This window comes from Ochotona curzoniae, unplaced genomic scaffold (genome assembly GCF_017591425.1).
Source record: "Ochotona curzoniae isolate NIBS_2020 unplaced genomic scaffold, NIBS_Ocur_1.0 contig_1, whole genome shotgun sequence".
NCBI classification, from domain to species: domain Eukaryota; kingdom Metazoa; phylum Chordata; class Mammalia; order Lagomorpha; family Ochotonidae; genus Ochotona; species Ochotona curzoniae.
The window spans coordinates 45,228,207-45,252,409 of NW_024464918.1; the positions used below are offsets into that span (position 1 = coordinate 45,228,207).

General features: G+C 59.4%; 1 protein-coding gene across 1 annotated transcript in view; it reads left to right on the forward strand.

Moving 5' to 3' along the window:
* The window catches only part of MCC (MCC regulator of WNT signaling pathway), a 177,086-nt gene extending 156,799 nt beyond the window's left edge, over positions 1-20,287 (forward strand). The window contains exons 10-17 of the mRNA XM_040973256.1: positions 772-912; positions 2,226-2,329; positions 4,621-4,804; positions 10,179-10,413; positions 13,694-13,897; positions 15,739-15,839; positions 18,634-18,756; positions 19,019-20,287. Of these exons, the coding sequence (XP_040829190.1) occupies positions 772-912; positions 2,226-2,329; positions 4,621-4,804; positions 10,179-10,413; positions 13,694-13,897; positions 15,739-15,839; positions 18,634-18,756; positions 19,019-19,199 (1,273 nt within the window). The 3' untranslated portion in view covers positions 19,200-20,287. The remainder of the gene's footprint in view (positions 1-771; positions 913-2,225; positions 2,330-4,620; positions 4,805-10,178; positions 10,414-13,693; positions 13,898-15,738; positions 15,840-18,633; positions 18,757-19,018) is intronic.
* Positions 20,288-24,203: the final 3,916 nt, after the last annotated feature.

Sequence of the window (24,203 nt, forward strand, 5' to 3'; positions counted from 1 at the left end):
TGCTTCCTGTGCAGCTTCCTGCTGACATGCTGGGAGGGAGCCCAGGTACATGCCCACCCACCTGGGGGACCCAGAGGAGCTCCTGGCTCCTGTCTGTGGCCTGGCCCAGCTCCTGCTGTTGGGGTGAACCAGCAGGTGGAGTCTCAACCTCGCCCTCTCTGTCACACTAACTTTCAAATAAAGACGTGTCTGAAAAAGATTTATTGAGTTCTGTTGGAAAGGCAGATCAGATTTATGGAGAGGAGAAGCAGAAAGATCTTCCATCTGCAGGTTCACTCCCCAGTTGACTGAGTCAGAACTAAGCCGATCCAAAGCCAGGAGCCAGGAGATTCTTCCAGGTCTCCCACACAGGTTCAGGGTCCCAAGGCTTTGGGTCATCCTCTACTGCTTTCCCAGGCCGCACGCAGGAAGTTAGATGGGAAGCAGAGCAGTCGAAACACAAACTGGCGCCCGTATGGGATCCTGGTGCTGGCAAGGTGATCTAGCTGTCGCACCATTGCTCTGGGCGCAGCCTCTGTTACCCTGCAGTGGGACTTGGTGCATCTGACAGGGCTCTGGCGAGGCCAAGGGCTCACAGCTCTCTCTCCCTTGCTGTACCCCGAGCACAGCACACATCAGGGGGAACAGCCGGGGGCTTGCTTTCCTTTCTGATTCGCATGGAATTTACTGAGTACTTAGAAGTGAGTCTGCTTTTGTCATCTTCATTTGTTAGAACACCTGATAAGTCTGTCCTGACACGTTCTGACCACAAACATGCTTCTTCTTTTGCAGCCGCATTGAGCACCTCAAATCTCAAAACGACCTTCTGACAATAACCCTGGAGGAGTGCAAGAGCAACGCTGAGCGGATGAGTATGCTGGTGGGAAAATACGAGTCCAACGCCACGGCGCTGAGGCTGGCCCTGCAGTACAGGTAGACCGCAGGCAGGCGTGGGGAGCACAGTGCCCGGGCCCGTTAGCCACCGAGGTTGTTCAGAAATGCATCCCTACCTGACCTCCCGTGTCCAAACAGAAACCCGTTTTTAGAAGACAAATACTGGCATAACATGTACTAAAATTAATCAGGATTGCTGGAGCAGTTGGAGAACACAGGCCCTGAGTCTGACGTCAGTGAGCAGGCATTTTTCTGCTGGCATATTCAACTACAGTGTTATTTAAGTAGTGCAATTCAAAATACCAATTTCATGTTCCATATTCATGTGCTGTTTCTGGTGCTTAATTATATTTTTATACTTAATTTATGTTGTAAATAGAATGCATTCTGTTTGTTCAGTTTGTCTTTTTTTTTTAACCTGTTATGCCATTTTTAAAAATTACTCATTTATCTAAGAGAGTTAGAGGACCAGGGATTTCTTCCATCTGTTGATTCACTCCTCAAATGCTTGCAACCAGCCAGGACAGGAGCTCCGCTTGGATCTCCCATGTTGGAGAGTCTCTGGGTGTTAGTTCATGTCCTGGCTGCTTCCCTCGCTCTAGCCTCCCTCCCTGCTCCTGGGAAAGCAGCGGACGATGGCCCAAGCACGTGGGTCCCTTCACCCCACGGGAGACTGGATGAAGCTCTGAGCTTCTGACTTGGGCCTAGCGCAGCTCTGGCTCTTTGCAGCTATTTGGGGAATCAGTGAATGAAAGATGTTTTTCTCTCTCCCCTTCTGTCACATCCTTTTCTTAAGATTTACTCATTTATTTGAGAGAGTTGTTCTGTGTGCTGGATCAGTCTCAGTGCCACGTGGCCAGCACTGGGCCAGGCTGAAGCTGGGAGATAGGAGCTTCTTTCAGGTCTCCCACGTTGAGTAGCAGGCGCCAAATCCCTTGGGCCATCCCAGGTCATCGGCAGGGAGCCTGAGTGGGGTCTCGGGACTTGAACCAGCACCATATGAGACACCAGCATTGCAGGTAGTGGTGTTCTATATTGCTACACGTCTGCCCCATTCTTTAATGAAGCAGATCAGGCCTGGCACCAAGCTTGGCACAGTGGCATGAGGGCCAACAGTGGGGTCTTTTCTAGCCAGTCCTCCAAGGGGCAGAGCCCTCTCTGCACCTGTACTTTTCTAGAACTCAGTCGGTTGGAAGGCACAGCAGATCGGGGCACTCCCTTTGCCCGGGGCGGGGGTATCCTGGGTGGCCTCCCACCTATACTGGTGGACAGCAAGGCCAAGGCCACCTGTCCCAGGAGCAGCACCGGCTTTGACCCTGCCCTTGAGACCCCACCCTGCGCTTGTGTTTCAGTGAGCAGTGCATCGAAGCTTACGAGCTCCTGCTGGCGCTGGCCGAGAGTGAGCAGAGCCTGATCCTGGGCCAGTTCCGAGCGGCCGGCGTGGGCTCCTCCCCCGGTGAGTGCCCCGTCTGCCCATCAGTCCTTCTGGCCTGCCTCCCTCGTGCCAGGCCCTGCTGATCCCGCAGCAGCACGAGACACACTTGCCCAACGTGCTTTTCATTTTCCCTCATGGCTGAGGTGATTTGCTGTTGCTGCAACAAGCACTGAAGTGGAAACAGAATTCCAGACAAGGTGGAAACAAAGGGGCCTCAGAGACATCCTCTCCTGGGTCCCCTAGAGTGGGAGGCGGTCATGATCCTGAGTGGACCCACTGCCACTGCTTGCCCTCGTGCTGCCCGCTGCCCAGGGCTGGACCCTTGCCGCCCCTCACTGCTCTCATCCAAGCATGTCCTCAGCCCGCCTCTGTCCCTCTGCTCTGAGTAAGCGGATGCTCACCCTGTGAGCCCCAACACACATGGCTGACGGGACTTACCCGCCTGTGTCCCTCAGCTTTGAGTAAGTGGAAGGGTGCTTTAATTCAAAACAGGCTGTGGGGGCAGCAGCAGGTCCAGGGCTGGAGAGGACAGACTGAGGGACGAGAGTGCCCCCTCGGTGATGCGGCTGCACCCCCACTTGCCAGCAGCAGCTTTTCTGCAGAAGCCAGGACAAGAAACCAGAAAGCCAGAGTGACTGGGTGGTCCCCAGGCCAAGTGCAGATGGTGACCCACTGTGGCAGCTTGAGCTGTTTAGGGAGCCTGAGCTGCCCTGGACCATGCTACCTGCCAGCACTGTCCCAGGGTGTACCCCGTCCTGGCCGGCACCACCCCTGCCAGCACCGTCCCAGGGCACACCCTGTCCTGGCCGGCACCACCCCTGCCAGCACCATCCCAGGGCACACCCCGTCCTGGCCGGCACCACCCCTGCCAGCACCGTCCCAGGGCACCCCCGTCCTGGCCGGCACCACCCCTGCCAGCACCGTCCCAGGGCACCCCCGTCCTGGCCGGCACCACCCTATGCCTGGGGCACCTTGGGCCGGAACTTTGACATGTATTTCTGCTTGGTTTCGCAGCTCACAGGACTGGGGGGCACGGGGGGTGTCGGTGTCCGGCTCGCTCTCCGGGCTCCCCACAGGGGCAGGCCCTCTGCTATGGGTGGCCACCCAGTCCTCCAGGGTTTTCTGTTTCTTTTTTAATAGTATTACCTTCCCAGTGCCAGAGTGGAACCTCTGCCAGCGTTTCCATTAGAAACCTCATTTGTCGGAACCCTTTAACTGGACCGTAAAACTGCACTCCTCATCTGAAACAGCCCCTAAAATGACCCTGGCCTGCTGTCAGCGCTTTTAAAAATATAAATGATCAATTAAGGGGGAGAAATCAGCCCTCCTTTTTGCAGTTGGTATCAGATGGTTTAACCTGTTCTGTCCTGGAAGGCTTTTACAGAGCCTGTGTCTCCTGGGGCAGTTCCTGGTGGGAGCCGAACAGGCGCCGAAGGCTGCACTTTCGGTCTGCGCTGTCGCTGGCCTCGCGCTGAGCGGCGTGTGCGCATCCGCCATTGTGTCGCACGGAGGGGTTCACTGCCTGCCCGGCCCTTTCCCTGCCATCACCACTACCCCGCTCCCCGACGGCCGGCAGGGCTTTGAGTGTCTGCGTAGTTTTGCATTTCTGAACAGCCTTGAGCACACACAGTGTGAGCTACCCGGGCTCCCATGCTCGGCAGCACTGTGGCCCCCAGGGGAGCTGCGTCCCCACCACTATCAAGCTCTGAGAAGGCTCAGGGTCTGTGTTGGTACAACGTACATAGTTTAAGTATGCATGGGAGAATGGGCTGAGCAGGAGCCGGTGCGAGGAGGCAGTGTTAGCTCACATTTTTTTTTTTTTTAATCAGGCAGATTTACAGAGAGGAGAGGCAGAGATAAAGATCTTCCATGTGCTGGTTCACTCCCTAAGTAGCTGCAATGACTGGAGCTGAGCCGATCTGAAGCCAGAAGCCAGGGACTTATTCTGGGTCTCCCAGGCGGGTGCAGGTCCCAAGGCTTTCGGCCGTCCTCTGCTGCTTTCCCAGGCCACAGGCAGGGAGCTGGATGGAAGTGGGGCAGCCAAGACATGAACCAGCACCCCTAAGGGATTCCCGCACGTGTCAGATGAGGAGTTGACCCACTGGAATACTGCGCTGTGCCCAGCTCACGTGGTCTGTAAGAGCAGTGGAGCTGGGGCTGGGAGATGTCATCCCAGCGCCAGCCTCTGCAGGCCAAGCGGGCACACAGCCGTGCCGGCTGGCCACCCCGCCCGAGCAGCCAGGAATCGGTGCACACTACCAGCTGCCCTGTGCCACCGCAGGGCTTAACGCATCGGCTTTTCTGACATGCAGGCGACCAGTCCGGGGAGGAGAACGTCACCCAGATGCTGAAGCGTGCCCATGACGGCCGCAAGACGGCCGAGAACGCCGCCAAGGCCCTGCTCATGAAGCTGGACGGCAGCTGCGGCGGAGCCTTCGCCGTGGCGGGCTGCAGCGTGCAGCCCTGGGAGAGCCTTTCCTCCAACAGCCACACCAGGTAACGCCGCCTCGCTCCCTGACACACCTGTCTACAGAAAGGATGAGCCTGAGTGAGGCGTGGCGAGCAGCTGGTGTGGGACACAGCCCAGAGGGATGGGCGCTTTGCCGTAGAGGTGGCGCGGACGGGGCACCATCCGGGATGGGCGAGGCCTACTCGCTGCCCGTGGTCCCCGAGCATTGGCAACACAGCCCACCCTAGCTTGGCTCTGCCCCCTTGGTGGGTCTGTCCTTTCCCATAGACTGAGCTGCTTCTCATGTCTCCTGTCCTTTGGAGAGTGAAGCCACACTCATGCACCAGCTCAACAAACGCTTGCTTAGCACCCAGAGGCTGGGGTCTGTGTCTGAATCTCGGAAGCTCTTGTGGGCACTGACAAAGGCGAGCGGGAAGCCGTGCCCAGCTGAGGCAGCTGGGTTGCGCTGGATGGAGGCGGCGTCTGTCCTCGCTGTCTTCTCGTTCTGGCCAGCAGAGTCCTAAACGCCTCTAGGTAGTTAGTGTTCTCCGGGATGTCAAGGTTGCTCGGGTGTTTATGACGTCACTGGCAGGCCTTGCACACCTGTCAGTACAGTCCATGGGAAGTTTATTGAATTTTGAGTCTGCCTGCAGTTTCTCGGGCTCCAGGCTGCAGGTCCCCAGCCCTGGTCTAGATTCTGGCTTCTTGTTTTCTTAGCTGGTTGCCAAAGCAGGAGAAACAAGGAAGGCTAAATGAGCCTGCTCCAGGTGAGAAAATCTCGACTCAGGTGGGTAGGTGGTTTGCTCAGGGCTGTGTGCCTGTGGGGGAGCCTGTGCTGAACCCCAGAACTCCAGCAGCAGGCTCTGCGCTTGGGCCCCACAGCGTTCCCGTGCGTCGGCTGTTTGCGGATCAAGCGGCCAGGCCGGCAGGAAGGCGGGTAGGATCTCCCTGACAGCGTCTCATTTCCATGCCTCTGTCCCTCGGGCAAGGCCCGATCGCCTGCCTCCACCCGCCGCTGTGTGTGTGGCCCCAGGAGAGCAGCCACTCCTGCGCTGGCCGGGCGCGAGGGCACACACAAGGCTCTCGTTTCCTCTGGACTCCGGCACTGGTCTTCTTAGGAAACAGGGATTATAACTCTCTCCTGAAAACCAGATTCTTCGAGTTTAGTACAGAAAGTAGATGCCCTCAAACTTCTCCGGAAGTGTGAAGCTTGCTCTTCCTCTGGTGTAGACAGGGCGGTCCCGCCTGCCGGGCGAGCGGGAGAGTGCGGGAACGGGGCTGCACACCTCCTACCCCCAAAGAATTTTTTTTTTTTGGTGACGAATCACGTGAATTTGGAGATCTTGGTCTTGAATACTTGTAAAAAAAATGATTTTGATGTATGAGGTTTGGAGACCATTTTCTTAGAGAAGTTGGGCTTGAGTGAATTGAGTGTCCTTTCTCTGGGAGGCAAAGGACCAGCAGTGTTTCATGTTGGGGATTTCTTGGTTTTGTAGTATTTGCACTTAGAAATTAGATGATGTCTGTGGACAGGACCCAGGTATAAACAAAGTTGCTTCATACAGACCTTGCACGAAGCCTGCGTGCTGGGCCATGTGTGGTCAGGCATTTCCACCGTGGCGACTTGCTGGTGTTCGGGAGGTTTTGAGATTTGGGGGTTCAGGATATTCCACTGCTTTGTCTTCTGTGCATTGAGACGAAGAGTGCGGGCTGTGAGCTCATCGCAGTCTCAGGTGCATCCTCCACCCAAGTGCAGGGACCCCAGCTCTGACTCCCCCTGGCTTGCTCACCCTACCCTCGGAACCACATCCGAGCCCCACACGGAGCCTGCCTGGCTGGAGCAAGTGTGTCACACGTGGGCTGTCAGGCCCGCCTCCTTAGCGTCATCTCACGCACTTACTGAGTCTCGCGCTTCTGATATCCCTCATGTCAGATTTATGAAAAGAAAGAAAAGCCACCAAGCTGGGGGTTTCTGTGACCCTATCAGTCCTTGTTGCTCGCCCCACCCCAGCTGCCTTAGGGAATTTTGGTCACAGAGCTGGAGGGCTCTTGCTCCAGTCTCGGGCAGCTCCTGGTGTTGGGGTGACGCAGCAGAGCGTTTGAGCTGTCCAGGGGCTGCAGTGATAGCCAGTCTTCAGTTGCCACCGTTGCTGCTGGCAGGCGGCCACATGCATTGCTGTTCCATTTTTTAAGAACACAGGCTGTTGTCTTCAGAGTGGAATCCTGAAGTCACTGGGTAACGTTCACTGGCCAGGTCGCACGTCAGCAGGAAGGGGCTGAGGGACTCGGCTGTGGCCACGTGGAGGCAGGAATGTGTGCTGGAGGTGGCAGCGTGTTGAAAGGTGATAGATCTTCCATCTGCTGATTCCCTCTCCACACGCAGCAGGCCATGGCGGAGCAGGGTGCAGAGCCCAGGTGGGCCACGGTCTGTTTGCTCCCAGGAACAGTCCTGGGAAGCTGGGTGGAAGTGCAAAGTGGCAACGCAGGGACTGAAGCTGACATGCCTGTAGAGGATGCTGGCCACAGCACCTGCCCCAGACACAGACTTCAGAAGACAGCTGTTAGCTGACAGTGGGGCGAGTATTTGTTTCTTTTCCTTTCTTTCTCTTTAAGATTACTTACTTTGAAGGAAAGACCAGAGATAGAACTTCTTGTCGAGACCCACCTTTGAGTCAGACTTTATGATCCGGCTCGTTTGGTGGTCTGACTCCGCAGAAGGGCCTGTGGCCAAGACAGGACGGGCCAGGGCACTGAGTGCCTGGAAGGCTGGACCCACGTGCCTTTTATTTCAGTGTCGTGTGGGGAGCCGGTGAGAACAGATGCCCCTGCTGGCAGTTCACACTGGGTTGCAGCCGAGGGTGGCGGAGGTCTGGAAGAGGCCCATCCTTGCCCTCTGGGCAGCTCTAGGACATCATTTCCCTGGAACAGGAAGAAGGTTTGAGGGTAGTGGAGTCACAAGCGTTAAGAGGGTGAGTGGGTCCAAGCGGCGACCAGTCGGGACGGGCCCGGGCCGGCAGCACCAGCAGCCTGCGCTTACTGAGGAAGAGCTGTGCGTGCTTGCGTGTCAGGAAAGCGCATCCAAAGAGCGGTCATTAGCTTCAGAACTCGTCTCGGCGTGGCTGCCAGCTGTCCTGCGTATGTCCTTGTCGCTAAGCTCCTGAGTCCTCTAGCATCATGTTGGAGATCCATTCACAGTGTCCTCCTTGCTGACCCTCTGCCTCAGGGCCACCCTTCCTCGTGGTGTCCACACAGCCCCTCTCTGACACCTCGTCCAGCCACTCAGATGTGCCTCTAGATGGAATTCAGCACTGACCCAGCCGCAGGCCCCTTCCTGGTGTTCGTGCACTCCCAAGACATTCTGTTTCCTGAATGTGGGTCTCTGAGGACGAGGTTTCCCGGGGCTGTGGCCTCACCGCCATAGCAGCCGCCTGGGATGCTGCTGAGTAGTGTAGTTATTTAGTGCTGACCTTGGACGGTCACCGTGCCAAACATGGCGTTTTTCCTCGTTTATGCCTTAACACAGTGTTGGGGAACAGCTGCTGTTTTATAGATAAGGACATGAAATCTGCAGGTACTATGAGATGCTCAGAGGATGAGGTGACCCTTGGGATTAGGATTCTGCCTGGGGACGGAACCAATGTGAGATAATGTACCCCAAGCTGTGCCACTGTGTTCCCGTCGCCCCTGGTGTGGCGCTGTGTGTACCTGGAGGTCGGCATTCTGTTGGCGGGCACCTGTCACCTGTCCCTGTGGGGATGTGGCTGTATTGTTGCACTGTTGTGTGGGCGCCTGTACCTACACACGTGTGGCATAAGGAGCTGGCTGGTCTGCTTATGCAGCTGGCTTAGGACAGGCTGGGACCCAAGGAGAGCAGGTGAGCTGCAGGCAGAACACTTCGCTCTGTTCTCAAGGTGTCAATGGCTGGACACAGCTTCCCAGGTGAGGGGGCTCCTTGACCCATGGTCTCCAGTCTCACAGTAGTCACGTGGGTGCTTGGCCGGGCACCGGGGCATTGCCACCCTGGGAGAGGCGCTGCTGAACACTGGGCTAAGCTGCTGGTTCCTGTCCTGCACTGGTAGAGGGAACCAGGGCAGCCCCAGGGAAATGCAGCCGTCCCATCTTCTCTGACACAAAGCTCAGCCAGGCCCTGGACTGATGTCTCCCCACAGGAACACCGGATGAGGGGAGGGGCTCCACTCTGCCTCGTCTCTCCCTTCCCGGGAAACGATCTCATGCACTCTGAGCGTGCAGGTGCATCTGGTCACGTCCAGACTGTGGGGAGGGGTCTCCTGCCCGGAGGGGAGGCGAGCTGCAGGATGTGCTAGCCCCTGACCTTCCTGCTGCTCCCCCAGGCTTCAGGACAGACAGCCCTGTGTGTCTCCCAACAGCCAAACCCAAGGTCGCTGCACCACCTGCTGGCCGCTTCAGGTCTGACTATCAGGGCAGCCAACCTGCAGCTGCTGCTGGGGTAGGCTGATTCCTCTCCAGGCCATGGCTGTCCTGCCTTCCAGGGTGGTTTGCTCCCCGTGGCCCTGGGTTCTGATGTGTGCATCACAGGCCGACAGCCTCTGCACGGTCAGCACGCAGTGAGGCTGCCCAGGGAGGCCCACAGGGAGGCCCAGGCACCCCAATTTCAAGGTTGCTGTCTCCTCTTACACCCACCTGTGTGTCCTTGGTACCAGATGCAAGCAGCTAAGGTTAGCAGTGCATAGCATCTGAGTGGGCAGCGGGACCAGGGGAGGTATCAGGGAGGACCCAGGAGGCTCCTCACACCCCCCCACTGCCCTGCACCCCAGAAGGTTCCTCAGGCCCCCCCACTCCGCGCTCCACCCCGGGGCCTCCTCCCACTGTGTGGGTGTGTGGGTGTGTATGTGTGTGTCCCAGGGAGGACCCAGGAGGCTCTTCAAGGCCCCCCACTCCGCGCTGCACTCCAGGGGCTCCTCCCACTGTGTGTGTGTGTGTGTGTGTGTGTGTGTGTGTGTGTGTGTGTGTGTGTGTGTGTGTGTGTGTGCATGCATTGCTATGGCCCACACCTACCTGGCACTCAGTTCAGCCTCCGTGTCCCCTCACATCCTTGTGCCAAGCCCTGCCCTGTGCCCACCTCTTCCACACACACTGTTGTTATTTATTACCTCCACCCTGTCCGTCGTCATGGTGACCTGCCTGCCGCCTTCCAGGGTGCGCGGCTGGCCACCCTGCTGTGTGAAACAGCTGCACATGCTTCTGGGGAGGGACTTGCTTGGAAAGCCGATTTGGGTTCCGATCGTGGCAGAAGTAGAAGCTTCTGTTGTTAACAAAGTGCTTGGTGTCCTGAACCGTGAGAAGGCTCTTCTGGCTGCCGTGGGAGCCGCGCCGGACAGAGGGGCGAGGGGAGGATCGCGGGGACAGCGTGGACACGGGCAGCGTCTCTCCATCCCACAGCACAACCAGCTCCACGGCCAGCAGCTGCGACACGGAGTTCACCAAGGAGGACGAGCAGAGGCTCAAGGACTACATCCAGCAGCTGCGGAACGAGCGGGCCGCTGTCAAGCTGACCATGCTGGAACTGGAGAGCGTCCACATCGACCCCCTGAGCTGCGACGTCAAGCCGCGGGGTGACAGCCAGCGGCTGGACCTGGAGAACGCCGTGCTCATGCAGGAACTCATGGCCATGAAGGTAGGTGGGGCCGGGGTCCGAGAGGCTGCCCGAGGCGGCGCCCCCACCCGCACCCAGGAGAGCCGGGTGCAGGCAGGCGTGGCTTCCTGTGTTGGGATCCTTGGGGTGGACTGTCCCAGAGGAGGTCCCCAGAGCAGACCTCTACGGCACAGAGTCCACCTGCCATGACCCCTGACTGCGAGGCTTGCCCTGCTGAAGCCAGCCCTGTGTGGGTGCAGCGGATATGGGCAAGGCCACTGGCGGTGCTGGGCAGGCCCCCCCACCCACCGAAGCACCTGGTGGGGCCGTGAGTACAGGCCTGCACCGGGGGTAGAGGCCTGGCGTGCTGGAGGGACTTGAGTGCCACTTTGGCTAGGGGTTTAACCCTCTTGCTTAGATCAGATTCCCCCAAAGCTTGGAGAAACTGCCGCAAGGAGCACACCAGCATGCCAGTCAGGTGACGCCCTCCAGGGGCGAGGGCACAGTGCTCCCCTTATGAGGGATCCAGGTGGGTCAGAGTGGTCACTCCCAAGTGCAGGTGCCCTGGCCTGTGGGACCACACTGACCCCAGCTCTCAGGGTCGGGAACCTGCAGCGTCTCCTCCCAGGCTGGGCCGACATGGGGCTCAGCTTAGGCACTGGAGAGGGGAAAGGGGATAGCAGGTAGCAGCCATACCTCCTAGCTGCTTTTACCAGACTGCTGTCCCAGAGTCGAGGCCTGGCTTGCCCAGCCCTGGCCAGGGCAGCAGGTGCATGCGCTTCCAGCACAGAAGCTGCAACTGACGCAGGATCTGGGCAGGTGTAGCACATGCAGGCAGGTGCTCACCCGCTGGGATCCACTCGGTCGTCTGTGGGGACAGTACTCCTGCCAGGCCACCTGCTCAGTGCTCTGCCCTCGGTGGCTGCCATGGCTGGGAGCCCCTCTCCCTGCCCACAGGCTGGCCACAACAGTGCCCAGCGGGGGTCCTCTCTCTGGGCTGACCAAGATGCTGCCCGGCCGGTATTCGTTGCACACCAGGTGCTTGCTTTGCGGGGAGCATGTGCTGGGACTCGGTGTCGCTCGGCCAGGGAAGGCATCTCTGCATGTGCCTGTGAGAGCCTTGGTATCTCCTCTCTCCTATCCCCGCTGTTTTTTTTTTTTTTCCAAAATTTATTTTTATTGGAAAGGCAAATTTTCAGAGAAGGAGAGACAGAAAGATCTGTCAGCTGGTTCACTCCCCAAGTGGCCTCAGCAGCTGGAACTGAGCCAGTCCAAAGCCAGGAGCTTCTCCCAGGTCTCCCACGCGGGTGCAAGGTCCCAAGGCTTTGGGCCGTCCTCAACTGCTTTCCCAGGCCACCAGCAGGGAGCTGCTTGTGGGGCAACCAAAACACAAACCGGTACTTATATGATCCCAGTGTGTGCAAGGTAATGATTTAGCCACTGAGCCATCACACCAGGCCCCACTGTGTCCTCTGCCACTTGTAAACCAAGTGCGTATCCATTGTTGGCTGTGCCCATCCTGCAAGCTTGTGGAGGGTCCACCAGGGGACCTTGTCCTAAGTATGTCCCCACGCACCCCAAATCTGCGAGCCAGCAGGTCACATGGGTGTGGCCATCTTGTTTGGGATGTAACTGCTGGCTTGTGAGTGGCTTCAGTGAGGTCTCGCCTGGTTCCCTCAGTGCATCTCCTGACCGTGCCCCGCCCTGCCCTGTCCCTTCACTCTTTAATGCGCCTCTGGATCGTCGTCTTGTGGCTCTTCACCGCTGCACGGTGCTCCGTGCTCGCTGCACCTGCCGTACCTGCTGTGTCGCTCCTCCGGTGTCGTCAGGTGGGGATGGACTTTTGTCCACCTTCGTGCACCTCTGCCCCCTGGGGTCCTGTGTCACGTGTGTCCTGCGGGGTGGCACTGCGTGGCCCCTGTGGATGTAAAAGCCCTAGGACTAAGTTTTGTTGAGTTCTTGGCATCAGATTCTGGCCGCTTACACACACAGGCCACAAGTGACTGGTTTCTCTGTGGCTTCCCACCCAGAGCCCAGATGACGGGTTTCCTTGCACACCTCCGAAGTAGTGTGGACCCTTGTTCTGGGCAGTGTTGGGAGACCCCTGTCCACAGAGGGGCCTCAGTTCTGCCTCCTAAGCCCACAGCCTTCCCTTGCATGGACAGCGGGTCTCAAGGTCTGCGGAGGCATCGGTGACTGCCACCCACTCTGCTGCCTTCCCCCGACCCTGTGCCCAGCAGGCTCTCTGCCTCTCTGGCACCTAGGGACACCCCTTCCTTTCTGTCCTAACTGCCCTGAGTTTGTCCTAGAAGTGACCCCCTCAGGTCAGCTTGCTGTGCTCCCAGGACCTTGGAGAACCTGCCTTCTGATGGCAGAAGAGGCCTGGGTACAGGCACACCTTCCACCCTGCCATTTCAGGGAGCAGGGGTTTTGCCCACTAACTTACACGCCCACTATGGGGGGGACATGACTTGAGCCTGGCCATCTGTCCACCTTGGAGGGGAAGACAGCCGCCCCAGGTCTGGCCTGCTCACGGTTCCCCCTGGCCTGTGGTTCATTTCTCGGGGAGGGTCTCCTTGGGTGGCCAGGCCAGCGGCGTTGAAAAGTCCACTCACTAGGAGTTGTCTTTCTGAGGCGAAGTCATGCAGGTCACCCGGGAGCTGGGCCGGTCAGCACGGGCGAGGGTCGAATCCCCCATGGGCCCTCGGGCAGGGAAGCAGCCTGGGCAACCGAGAGCAGCCCCACACCTGACTCCGTGGTCTGGGGCGGTGGATCTGTCCCACATGGACAGATGGTGCTGACAGCCACCTGGGGCAGGAGCGTCAGTGAGCTACTTAACCCAAGCACTTGAGCGGCATACGTGCTCAGCAGAGGCTGGGGGAGGCGGACTGGCTCCCGGCCCTGAGAGCGGCGTCCCGGCTATATCTCCTTCTCCTTGGAAGGCACCCACCAGGCCTCTAGCAGACACCCTTACAAGTCCCCCAGGGAGGATCCGGTTCCGTTGCTTGGCTCCGGCCCTCAGAAGGAGCAGAGCAGCTGGGTGGGATCCAAGGGCCTCGTCCCTTCACACGTGGGAGACTGCGGCCTTGGGCAGGGGCAGTTCAGCCCGTGTGCCCGAGAGTGAGCTGCAGCCAGGCCAGTGTGTGTTCGTGCTGGAGCTCTTCTCAGGGGGAGCCCGTCTGCTCACCTCTGTGTGTTGATGGAGGACAGGGCTCGTGGCCGCGTCCACACAGCAGTCCTAGCCGTGGGGGGCAGCCGCGTGTGCCCGCCGCGTGTGTCCCTCGTCCCTCACGCCTCAGGCACGCCGTGTCCCGCCCCGCAGGAGGAGATGGCCGAGCTCAAGGCGCAGCTGTACCTGCTGGAGAAGGAGAAGGCGGCGCTGGAGCTGAAGCTGAGCACGCGGGAGGCGCAGGAGCAGGCCTACCTGGTGCACATCGAGCACCTCAAAGCCGAGGTGGAGGAGCACCGAGAGCAGCACTCGCGCTCGCTCAGCTCCGGCGGCAGCGGCAAGGACAAGCCCCCCAAGGTAGGCGCCCGCACCCCTCAGGGCATTGGGCAAAGCAGCCAGGCCGTGTGTGTGGACAAGCCTCCAGCACATCATCCCCGAGGGGGCTCCGTGCCCCTGGCAGGCACTGCCCACACTGGGGAGGGACGGCCATCACACTCCGCTAAAGGGGGCTTCTCCTGACCCAGTGTTGTTGGCAGATCTGGCCTGCTGGTCCCGGAAGTGGCTTCTCCCAGCACAGCAGCTGTGTCCCTGACAGGAGGGGACCATGCAGGCCAGAGTGGCACTGAGTGGGCATCCCTGGGCAGCCGAGCGCTCACCGGTTCCTCACGAGTAGCTGCTGGCCCCTGTGGGCCAAACCTCGCAGCCAACTTCCCCTAAGCCCTGGCAGCCTTTGTTCATTTGCTTGTGGGGGGCTCTGACATCCGCAGGCACATAGCTCTGTGGTGAAGAGGGCCAACTGTCACACGGACAAGGATCGAGTGCCCGGTGCCACTGGGGCCATGACCCAGGTGTGGAACACTCAAGAGCTTTCTAGAAGGCCTCTGACCTAGGACCAATGGGGAGAGGAAGCTGCCTGTGGAACCCACAGCAGAAGCCCAGGGGTCAGGCAGCTGGAGAGCGGGCAGGGCAGCAGTCCCCGGTGCTGGGGTGGACCTGGCACTGCTGTCAGCATCCCTGGGCAGTCCGGCTGCTCCCTGAAGCCAGAACTCAGAGTTCCCCTGTTCTCTGTGTTGGTTGGGACTGAGAGAGCAGCATGTTTATGGACTGGCTTCAAAGCACAGACGTACCTGACAGGAAAGCCGGGGAACTTCCCCGTCCTGACACTGGAGCACCCCCGGGCTGTGCCGCCGATGAAATGCCCATAACCAGGTACCTTACATTTCATACTAGATCCCACTGCTGTTTCAGTGAGCGCCCCCGTGTGGGCTGCTTGATGGTCTGGAGCAGGGCCGCAGGTGCAGTGTGTGCAGGGCGCAGGAAGCCAGCAAGGCGCCGTGGGCACTGGTCCATGCACCTCATGCTGTGACTTCCCTGCCACCGGGCGCTCCTCCTTTGGAGGTTTTGTGACTTAGAAACAGGTAGCCGTTGCTATGCTGTGGACCCCATTGGACACACAGGCCTGCTGTCTACAATGGGCAGCACCATAAATGCGCAGCAGGAGCCCCTTGTCTGGGAAGTCTTAGCCAATGTTAACACCACATGGGAGGTGAGATATCGAAAGAGGCATTACTGTGGAGCCTGGACCAACTGCAGGGCTGCTGGCAGGGGACTGGTGGGCAGAGGGGATACCCAGGGTCAGGGCCAGCCAAGGGGCAGTACTCCAGGGTGGCCGCCGGGGCAGCCTGCCTCCCATTGGCTGGGCTCTGGCCTCTAGCTTCCCCGGAGCACCCGTCTGGTGGAGCATTGGCTGCTGGGTGTGCAGAGGGCGCAGTGCACTGGGCCGTGGGCTTGGGTGCCATGCCCTTGGGACTCCACATCCAAAGCAAGCGTAGAAGGCAGGTCAGGACTGGTCCCTTTGCACACCAGCCCATTTCCCCACTCCTCTGTCAAGGCTTGCCCGTGAGGATGCAGAGCCCAGCAAGATACATGGGTATCTCCCATGTGGACACCCTGATGGGGAGCCCTGGGCAGCGAGACTCCTCCGTTCCCCGCTTCTTCCCTGGTGACCAAACGCATGTGGCCCATTGGGAAGCCTGTGACCAGAACCACAGTCGGGGCTGGCTTTGGTTTTGGCGTTCCCCACAGAGGTTCCCCAGCCACTGTTCCTGGGCCTCCATGCCGAGCTGGGACAGAGCCCCAGGGTGCCCCTGCATTGGCGGCTCATCGAAGGCCTGACCGAGTGTGTTTGCGGTCCTCAGGAGTGTACTGACGCTGCCCCCCCTGCCCTCTCCCTGGCCGAGGTCAGGACGACATGCAGCGAGAGTGAGCTGGCAGCTGAGTTCACCAGCGCCATTCGACGGTGAGTACCTGCCGCCCTGCGTGGGCCTTGCTCCAAGTTCTCATGACTGCAAGGGGTTGGGGCCGACTGCTCTAGGCTTGTGCCTGCTGTGGAGGCCAAGTGTGTGGATCCCTACAAGGAGCAGAGAACCACATGCAGGTCCTCGCACTTGAAGGCAGAGAGAACCATGCCCGGGCCTTGGCACTATCCTTGGCCCAACCCTCAGGACCGAGTGGGATGACGGTGGTGACCCCGGGTGCTGCTGCTGGGCTGCCTGGACAGAGCGGCCTCCTGGGTGTGTCGTTCCTCCTGCCCGTCCTTTGTCCCTCCTGTCAGGAAAAGCGCCCAACCAGCTCCTTTAGGTCTGTCCCCACATCCTGGGCTCCAGAGCAGCGTCAGCCAGTGGGACATCACGAACTCTAGTTTTCCAATTGCCACGCCCTTGGCTGCCAGTCAGGCACTGCCATTCCGGAGGCCTGTCCAGCTCAGATTTTTGTTTCATTCATGATGGCCTTTGGCTTCTATATTGTGTTTTACTTGGTGATGTATCTGCCCTTTCATTGTTTTGAAATGTTTGAAAGGCAGTCAGTCTCCCATCCGCTGGGCCATCCGTGCTGCTCTCCACAGGCCACTGGCAAGGCGCTGCCTGGGCAAGGTCATCCCCTGCACCGGCACTGTGGTTTCCTTTCTGAGAAACAGTGCACCCAGCTGCACGTCGCAGCGCCCGGCCACCACGCTGCTGGCAGCCCAAGCTCACCGTGCTGTGCCGCACTCAGCTTGAGCCCAGCAGCACTTCTGGCTGACAGCTCTGCTCGGGGACGGCAGAGAGCAGACGGCCAGACCACACCAGGGTGGGAGAAAAGCTGCTTGCAGGGTCCCACAGGGAGCCCTTTAGGCTGAGCCCGGCGCCAGTCCCAGTGCCCACAGCTCAGAGGCCCCTCCCTCAGGCAGGGGCTGCCCATCAGCAGAGACCCTGCACAGAGGGGCTTGCAGTCAGGCCCAGCACTAGGACCCAGGCTGTCACCTCACCCCATGGCCTTCCCAGGCACCCGTGGCCCTGGTGTGCTGGGACTCCCCTATGCCCTGCCCCCAGGACATCAGTCCCACAGCTCCTTGTGACTCACCTGTGTCCAAATGCCCCTCTGCCACCAGGCAGTGACAGTCCAACTCTTCACAGTGACTTTGTGTGCATCTTTCATTTTTGAGAAGCCACTTTAAAAGAATCAGGATAGAGAAACCTTCAATCTAGTAGCTCACTCCCCGGCCACTGGCCAGAGTGGAGCTCATCTGAAGCCAGGAGCCTCTGGGTCTTGCACATGGGTGCAGGGTGCCACAGGACTTGAGCCATCCTCTGCTGTTTTCCCATGCCATAAACGGAGCTAGACTGCAAGTGGAGCAGCTGGGTCTTGAACCAGTACCTGTAGGGATGCCGTGTCACAGGTGGAGGTTTAGGCCCTGTGTCCCCACTAGGCTCCCAACGGAGAACTTTGCTTTGATAAATGTAGTGCCAGACAGGCGTGGGCTGGTTGCTCGATGGCCCTTCGCTGTTTGGAGCAGCAGGCATGTGCATGGTTAGCAGGTCCGGCTGCCACCAGGGTTGGTGGGCTAGTAAGGTGGTCCCATCCATTGTTTCAGAAATGACCATGGGAGCCATGTAACAACCAGCAGGTGGGTCAGGGGACTGTCTGGTGTCCCAGGGTGCACAGGCGTTGGGGCCATGCAGACCAAGGAGGGGGAGCTCCAGGGCAGCTGTTGAAGGATTCTGCCCCAGACGTGGGCACCTGTTACATGCAGGGTCACACAGCCCAGAGATGGGAAGGACAATGAGATGTGGTTAGATTGGGGGGGTAAGATGGGCGGGGCCGAGCCCCCGGGCAGGCGCTCCGGCAAGGCTGGCCGCTGCAGGAGCTTCTGAGGAACTCAGCAGAGCCGCAGACCAGGGCACATGAGCCCATGTGTGTCGCCTCACAGAACCCCGAGTTGAGGGAGGAGCACGGCCCACGCACACCATGTGCCCTGGTACTTCTGGACTGCCAGGAGTCCCTTCTCTGACCCAGCCCCTCAAGCAGGTGGGGTGAGGTGCCAGGCCCGGGTCACCATGCCCTCTGGCCCACTCACAGAAGGTGGCACTACCCCTCCCTCACTGCCCTGGTCAGCCCCGGGCCAGTCCCAGGCTGGAGTGGCCAGGGCAGGCAGCTGGTGGTCTTTCCTCCCCTCTGGCTCCAAGGGCAGAGAGGTCAGCCCAGGGCGGAGGTGCACTCACCAAGGACAACAGTTCTAGTGCAAATTTTTCATCCTTATTGCAGTTTCTTTCCTGTGCTGTGGCTCAGCCTTAAGGTGACAGAGAAGGAGCCTGAGGCTCATGCTCTTGCTCCTCCCTCCCTCCCGGCTGCAGAGGTGTTGGCAACACTGCCACCCCGTGGCTCCAGCAGGAAACGCTGCCAGGCTCAGGCCTTCCTGGCACCCAAGCAGAGCCCGAAGGCCCGCACAGGCTTCCAGTCTGCGGGCGAGAACTGGGTCTGGACCACCGGGCACCTGAGAGGGGCTCCCACCCAGCTACCCCAGTGCCACACAGCACGTGGCAGTGACAAGGGCCCAAGCTGACACTGGAGCCGTCTGACCCACCTCGAGCAGAGCGTGCCCTGCAGCAGGGCCGGTGCCTGTGCTGTGGGCAGGCTGGGAGGGCCGGGCAGAAGGCTAGGTCCCAGGGTGCCTTTGGGGTTGGGATGCCAGCATGGCCGAGGCCCAGGTACCCCTCCAGGGCTCTTCCCGGCAGTGGGGCTTGCTCAGCTCCCACCCTGTGTCTCCCGGGCAGCGAGAAGAAGCTGAAGGCACGGGTGCAGGAGCTGGTGAGCGCCCTGGAGCGGCTCACCAAGAGCAGCGAGGTCCGGCACCAGCAGTCAGCCGAGTTCGTCAACGACCTGAAGCGTGCCAACAGGTGAGGGCACCCCATGGGCAGCACGCGGGAAGGAGGTGAGGGAAATGATGTACCAGGAGTCATGAAACCGACACTGGCGGGGCAGAGACCATTCCTGAAGGCTAGCGAGGGACCTGGTGTGTCGATGGCCTTCCCTAGAGTGGACCCCAAGTGGGTTTGAGTGGTCCTGGGGTGGTCTGGAGCGCGCTCTGAGCACAGTGGGGGTGCCTGGCCAGATGCCACCACACAGACTGCGGCCGGCTGACCTCCCCGTTCCCCCCAGCAACCTGGTGGCCGCCTACGAGAAGGCCAAGAAGAAGCACCAGAACAAACTCAAGAAGCTGGAGGCGCAGATGATGGCCATGGTGGAGCGGCACGAGACGCAAGTGCGGATGCTCAAACAGCGCATCGCCCTGCTGGAGGAGGAGCACTCGAGGCCACACACCAACGAGACGGCCCTCTAGGGCCCTGGCGTCTCTCACTGCCACCTGAGTGCACGGAGGCCAGGCCCCTGCTCTCTGTGCCTGTGCCACAGAGCCGCCTTCCCCTTGGCCAGCAGGAGCCCGAGGACCCACCAAGCCCTTGTCCTCCACCTCCCGCGGCAAGGCTGATGTGACCCACCGGGCTGTGCTCAAGGGCTTGGGGGGTGGGTCTCAGGGAGCTGGTATGTGGGGACCCTCAGCAGGCCCAGGACTGGGGGTAAGGGGAGCAGCTTGCCCCTCAGAGCTAGACAAGAACCATGGGTTGGGCAGTGAAGCCCCAGTGTGCGCAGCAGTGCCCAGCCCTCCTCCATGCCAAGAGCGCGCTGAGCCCCTCCCTGCAGGCGGGCGGACAGAGTGTCCAAAGCAAAGCACGCCCAGGGCAGCCCGCTGTCACCCTCTTCTCCCAGTTCCCTGGGCCACTCTGCTGTTTGTGCACCTGAGACCCCCTGGTGCCCTTGGAGAGTCCCAGTGCCACAGCGAGCTGAGTGGCTAGGCCTGTGCCATCCTCACAGCCAGCAGTGTTCGCGGGCACGGGCAGGGGCAGGGCAAGGGCTCACCTTTACGGGTCACCTGCCAGGGACAGTGAAGAGACGGACTCAAAGCCCCACAGCCACACGCGTGCTCACCCTCCCAGAGCCACAGCCCAGCCCAGGTCCCCAAGCTGCTTCTCCCAGGTGACCTGGCTCTGCAACTGGACTAATAGGAGCGGGTCTGCCTCCCCACCTCTAAGGATAAACAGTGACCTTGACGGCTTCTAAGTTCCGCGAGGACCTTCAGTCAGCTCATTGCTTCTTTCCCCCCGCCCCCCCCAGTCCAGGCTGCGGACTGCAGAGGGGCACAGCCTCAAAGGCCTTCCACTGTGCACTCGGCAGGTGACAGCACAGCCACACAGACCCCGCCTGACTGCGGCCACCAGCCCTGCACACTCCTTCGCCACATGAGGCTGCAAAGCACCCAGTTCTCACACCCACAGCCTACTGGCCCCATGGGGAAGTCTGGGGACAGCCGTGGGCTTCCCCCCACCCCAGCACTGCATCCAGGACCCCCAAGGTGACACCAGCACCCGCACAGCCGCCCACGTGGTTCTGGCCAGAGGGGATTCCTGTGGGCCACAAGTACTCCGCAGTCACTCAGGGCTCTTGGGTTGCTTTGAATTAACGCGAGGAGAAAGCCCTGAGTGACTGGGCTCACAGCATCCTTGCTAGCCATTCCCTGCCATTCCCATAAAGATGCAAACATCACACCCAGTAACTTCCCAGCTCACCTCGGCCGGCAGGGTGCCTGGGCTCTGCCTTCTGTGGCAGCCACGGCTCCATGGAACACCACAACGTGGGTATCACGTGGAACCAAGTGTTCACCCAGCGAGCCCGTGCCCCAGGTGTGTACCCAGGTCGGGTCCGTGAGCTTGGAACCTACAACCATTGCACATGCTTCAAAACCGGAGGACCTCACCTGTGGCAGCTTCCCAGCAGCTGTAACACAGGAAGCTGACGCGCCCACGCCACACTGCGGCCAAGACGGCCTGAGAACGGGAGCAGGACCGCGTTCCGCCCCCTCACACTGCACTCTGTCCTCACCAGAGGCCCTTGGCAGAAGCGCAGCGGGTGCTGCAGTGCTCGGCAGGCCTGGGCGGAGCACACAGTGGCCAGGGAGCCGTGCCCTTGTTCCTCCTCACCCCTCCCATCCTCTGGCACGACTCCATGCTGGCATGAGAGGGAGTTTCCCATTTTGCACACGCGTGGCGGGGTCTGCACCCGGACGCTGTCTCCTTCCGAGTTGCTGCTTCCGGCTGTACTGTCCCTGGTAAAGTTCTAGACTCTTTGGCCCGTATGCTTTAAACCTTCCCACATGCCGTTAGTTTTAGCTGCTGTAAAAATAGCTTTGTGTTATTTGATATTGAATCGTTTTCTTAAAAAAAATTCATTTATACAGAGACATTTATAATATTTTACAAACATTCTTATATTCTGAATAAATATTTCTAATCCCATGGCGTGCCTTACCTGTGTTGATGAAGGAGCAAGATGTCCCTGGAGCTGCTGCGTGCGCAGTGGCCGAGACGCCTGCACGGCCATCACCGCCATCACCGGCTGTTCTCCAGCACACACAGGAGCCCGTCTCCTAGGAGACCTTGTCTTCCCTCGAAAAGATCCCCACAGTGGAAACGGAACGACTGGATACCAGGAGGACTGTGGGCCAGCGGCTCCTCGGGTGGACGCAGCTACCAGCAGACTACACACCCAAAACCCTTAGCCACGCTCTCCTTTTCAAGTTTTAAAATAAAAATTCCTGATCTTACCACCACTATCTCAAAGTCCTGTTCTAGCAAAAATTCTAAAAGTGCTTGACTTCGGGACTGACGCAATAGCATAGTGGTTAAAGTCCTCGCCTTGCACATGCTGGGATCCCATATGGGCTCCGGATCTGATCCCGGCAGCTCCACTTCCCTTCCAGCTCCCTGCTTGTGGCCTTGGAAAGCAGTCAAGGATGGCACAAAGCCTTGGGACCCCGCACCCACATGGGAGACCCAGTTGAAGCTCCTGGCCCCTGGCTTCAGATCGGCACAGCTCCAGCCATTATGGCTGCTTGGGTTGTGAGTCAATGAATGGAAGATCTTCCTCTCTGTCTATCTGCCTTTCTAGTAAAAATAAATAAATCCAAAATACATGATTTTACAAAGGTTAAGTCCATGGAAAACAACTGTTCTAGTTTTTTTTTTTTTTGATTCAATACATATGCATACAAAGGGGTCTTCAAAAACTCCTGACCCAGCTTTATGAGAAGCCGTGCGTGGGTCCCCCACTGCCTGCACCTCAGGCTCCCTGCCGTGATCAGCGCTGATTCCCAGCTCAGCTCGGCGGTGGGAGCTGTCGGTTTTCAGTCTCCACAGGGCAAGCACACTGCAGCTGTCACTGACCTGTCACACAGAGGGGCCTTCTGTGGGTTCAAATGGACAGTGCCAAGCAGCAGGGCCAGGTGACGGCGGTCACCGAGCGGCCACATCATGCGGGTTTAACAACAGTGATTCACAGAAAGCCACAGCCGAAAGGCCCTCCATCTTGGGTGAAGAAATAGTGTATTGGGGAGCAGAGGAGTCGAGTACCAGATTAAGCATCCCATATGGGTTCTGGCTCACGTCCAGGCTGCTCTACTTGCGATCCAGTTCCCAGCCAATGGCCTGGAGAAGCAGAGGGAGGGCGGCCCAAGTGCTTGGATCCCTGTACCCCCTGGCTGCTGCAGACTGAGGAGTGAGACAGGCGAAGGGCCTCTGCCCTCTGACTGCAGATATCTAGACGCATGCTCCTCATGTCAGAAAGCCTTGGAGAAGGCAGTCACTGTGCAGCCGATGGCAGGTGCTGCTGACCCTGGGACTGCAGGGACACACAGCTCCCTGACAGCAACTCTGTCCCGGCTAAGTCTGTGACAATTGATCTTTACCCTCACAGTGACACTGACAACCACAGGAAACACATCCAGTAACTACACAATGAACCTGCTCCTGTGGTTTCAATTTTCCTACACATGGCGACCAGAATAGCAAGGTGGAGCCTCATCACAACAGGGACAGAATCCGAGGGTCCCCAACACGTACAGAGGGTCCCCACCGTGTACAGAGGCCTCCAGGGTAGCTCAACAGGCTAATCCTCCACCTGCAGTCTCGGCATCCCACAAGGGCGCTCTACATCCCATCCAGCTCCTGCTAATGGCCTGGGAAAGCAGCGGAAGATGGCCCACATCTGTGGGAGACCTGGAAGAAGCTCCTGGCTCCAGCCCAGCTCAGCTCTTGCCATGGCAGCCTTCTGGGGAGCAAACCAGTGGATGGAACAGCTCTCCCTCTGCCTCTCCCTCCTACCAGGCAGAGTAATCAAACCCCGACACTTACTGGACGGCAGTTGCACAGGCAGCCTCTCCCGTCAGGACGAGCTGCAGGAGGATAAGTGGGGGTGTGGGAGACCCGTCCCCTCAGCAGCTCCTCCCCTGCGCACCCCACCTCCCCCAGGGCCCTGTGCCTACACAAGCAGGCCTGCCCCACTTGCTAGGGATACTCCCCAGGGACGGCCAAGTTCAGGATTGAATCAATGGGACGTGGATTGCAATCACCTGTTGGGGTCTCCCTTGGGGGTCCCCATCTGTCTGCAGCATGAGCCCCTGAGGAGCAGCAGGAAGCTGCCCTAGCACTGTGCCCACAGCTGCTTGCACTGAGGCTGAGGCCACTCGGGCAGGTGTCTAGGACCCCCACCTGGGTGGACACCCATCCATGGCCCGGGGCTCAGGTGACACGCCCCCACCCCAGCCACACCCACTCACAGCGGCAGGTTCACAGGGCAGCTGGCAGACCAGACAGTTCTGTTCCATACACAGGACCAGGTGACGGGGCAGGGCACTCAGTGGCTGTTCCCTGGTCACTCACATCAAGGAAAATGGCGCACAGATCTTCAACCTGCACTGAGACACTGGCCAGCAACCCAGAAATAAGCCAACTACAACCCTGGCAAGGCCCTCCTCGAGAAGCAGCAGCAAGCAGCAGAGCGTGGCCAGAGCAGACCACTCTGTGAGAGGGGCTTGTGTAGACCACCTGCCAACGCAGACCACCGCACGCACGAGTCCCCGCAGCACCCTTTCCTCGGGGCACTTCTGCTCGGCGGCAGTCGAAAACAGTCCCTGAGCACAGGACATAACCACAGCACGGGAGCTGACGTGCTCTCCTTTAACCCAGAGCAGACGCCAGAGCGACCATTCTAGAACACGAAGTGGCAGCCAAGGCCTGTCGGAGCTCTAATCTGAAACCTTGCCACCCAAACGCGGTGGAGAGGTCTTGACGAGCCACGCATGAGCAGCGTGCAACAGGCCAGCCTGCAGGATGAGGCCCCTAACTGCTCTCCCAGCAACGTGCGCGTCCCTCAGGACAGGCACAGGCCCAGGAGTGCTCCTTCCTGCTCCCCACTCCTCTCAAGCTGGAGCAGCAAGGGGGCCTTTCCTGCAACC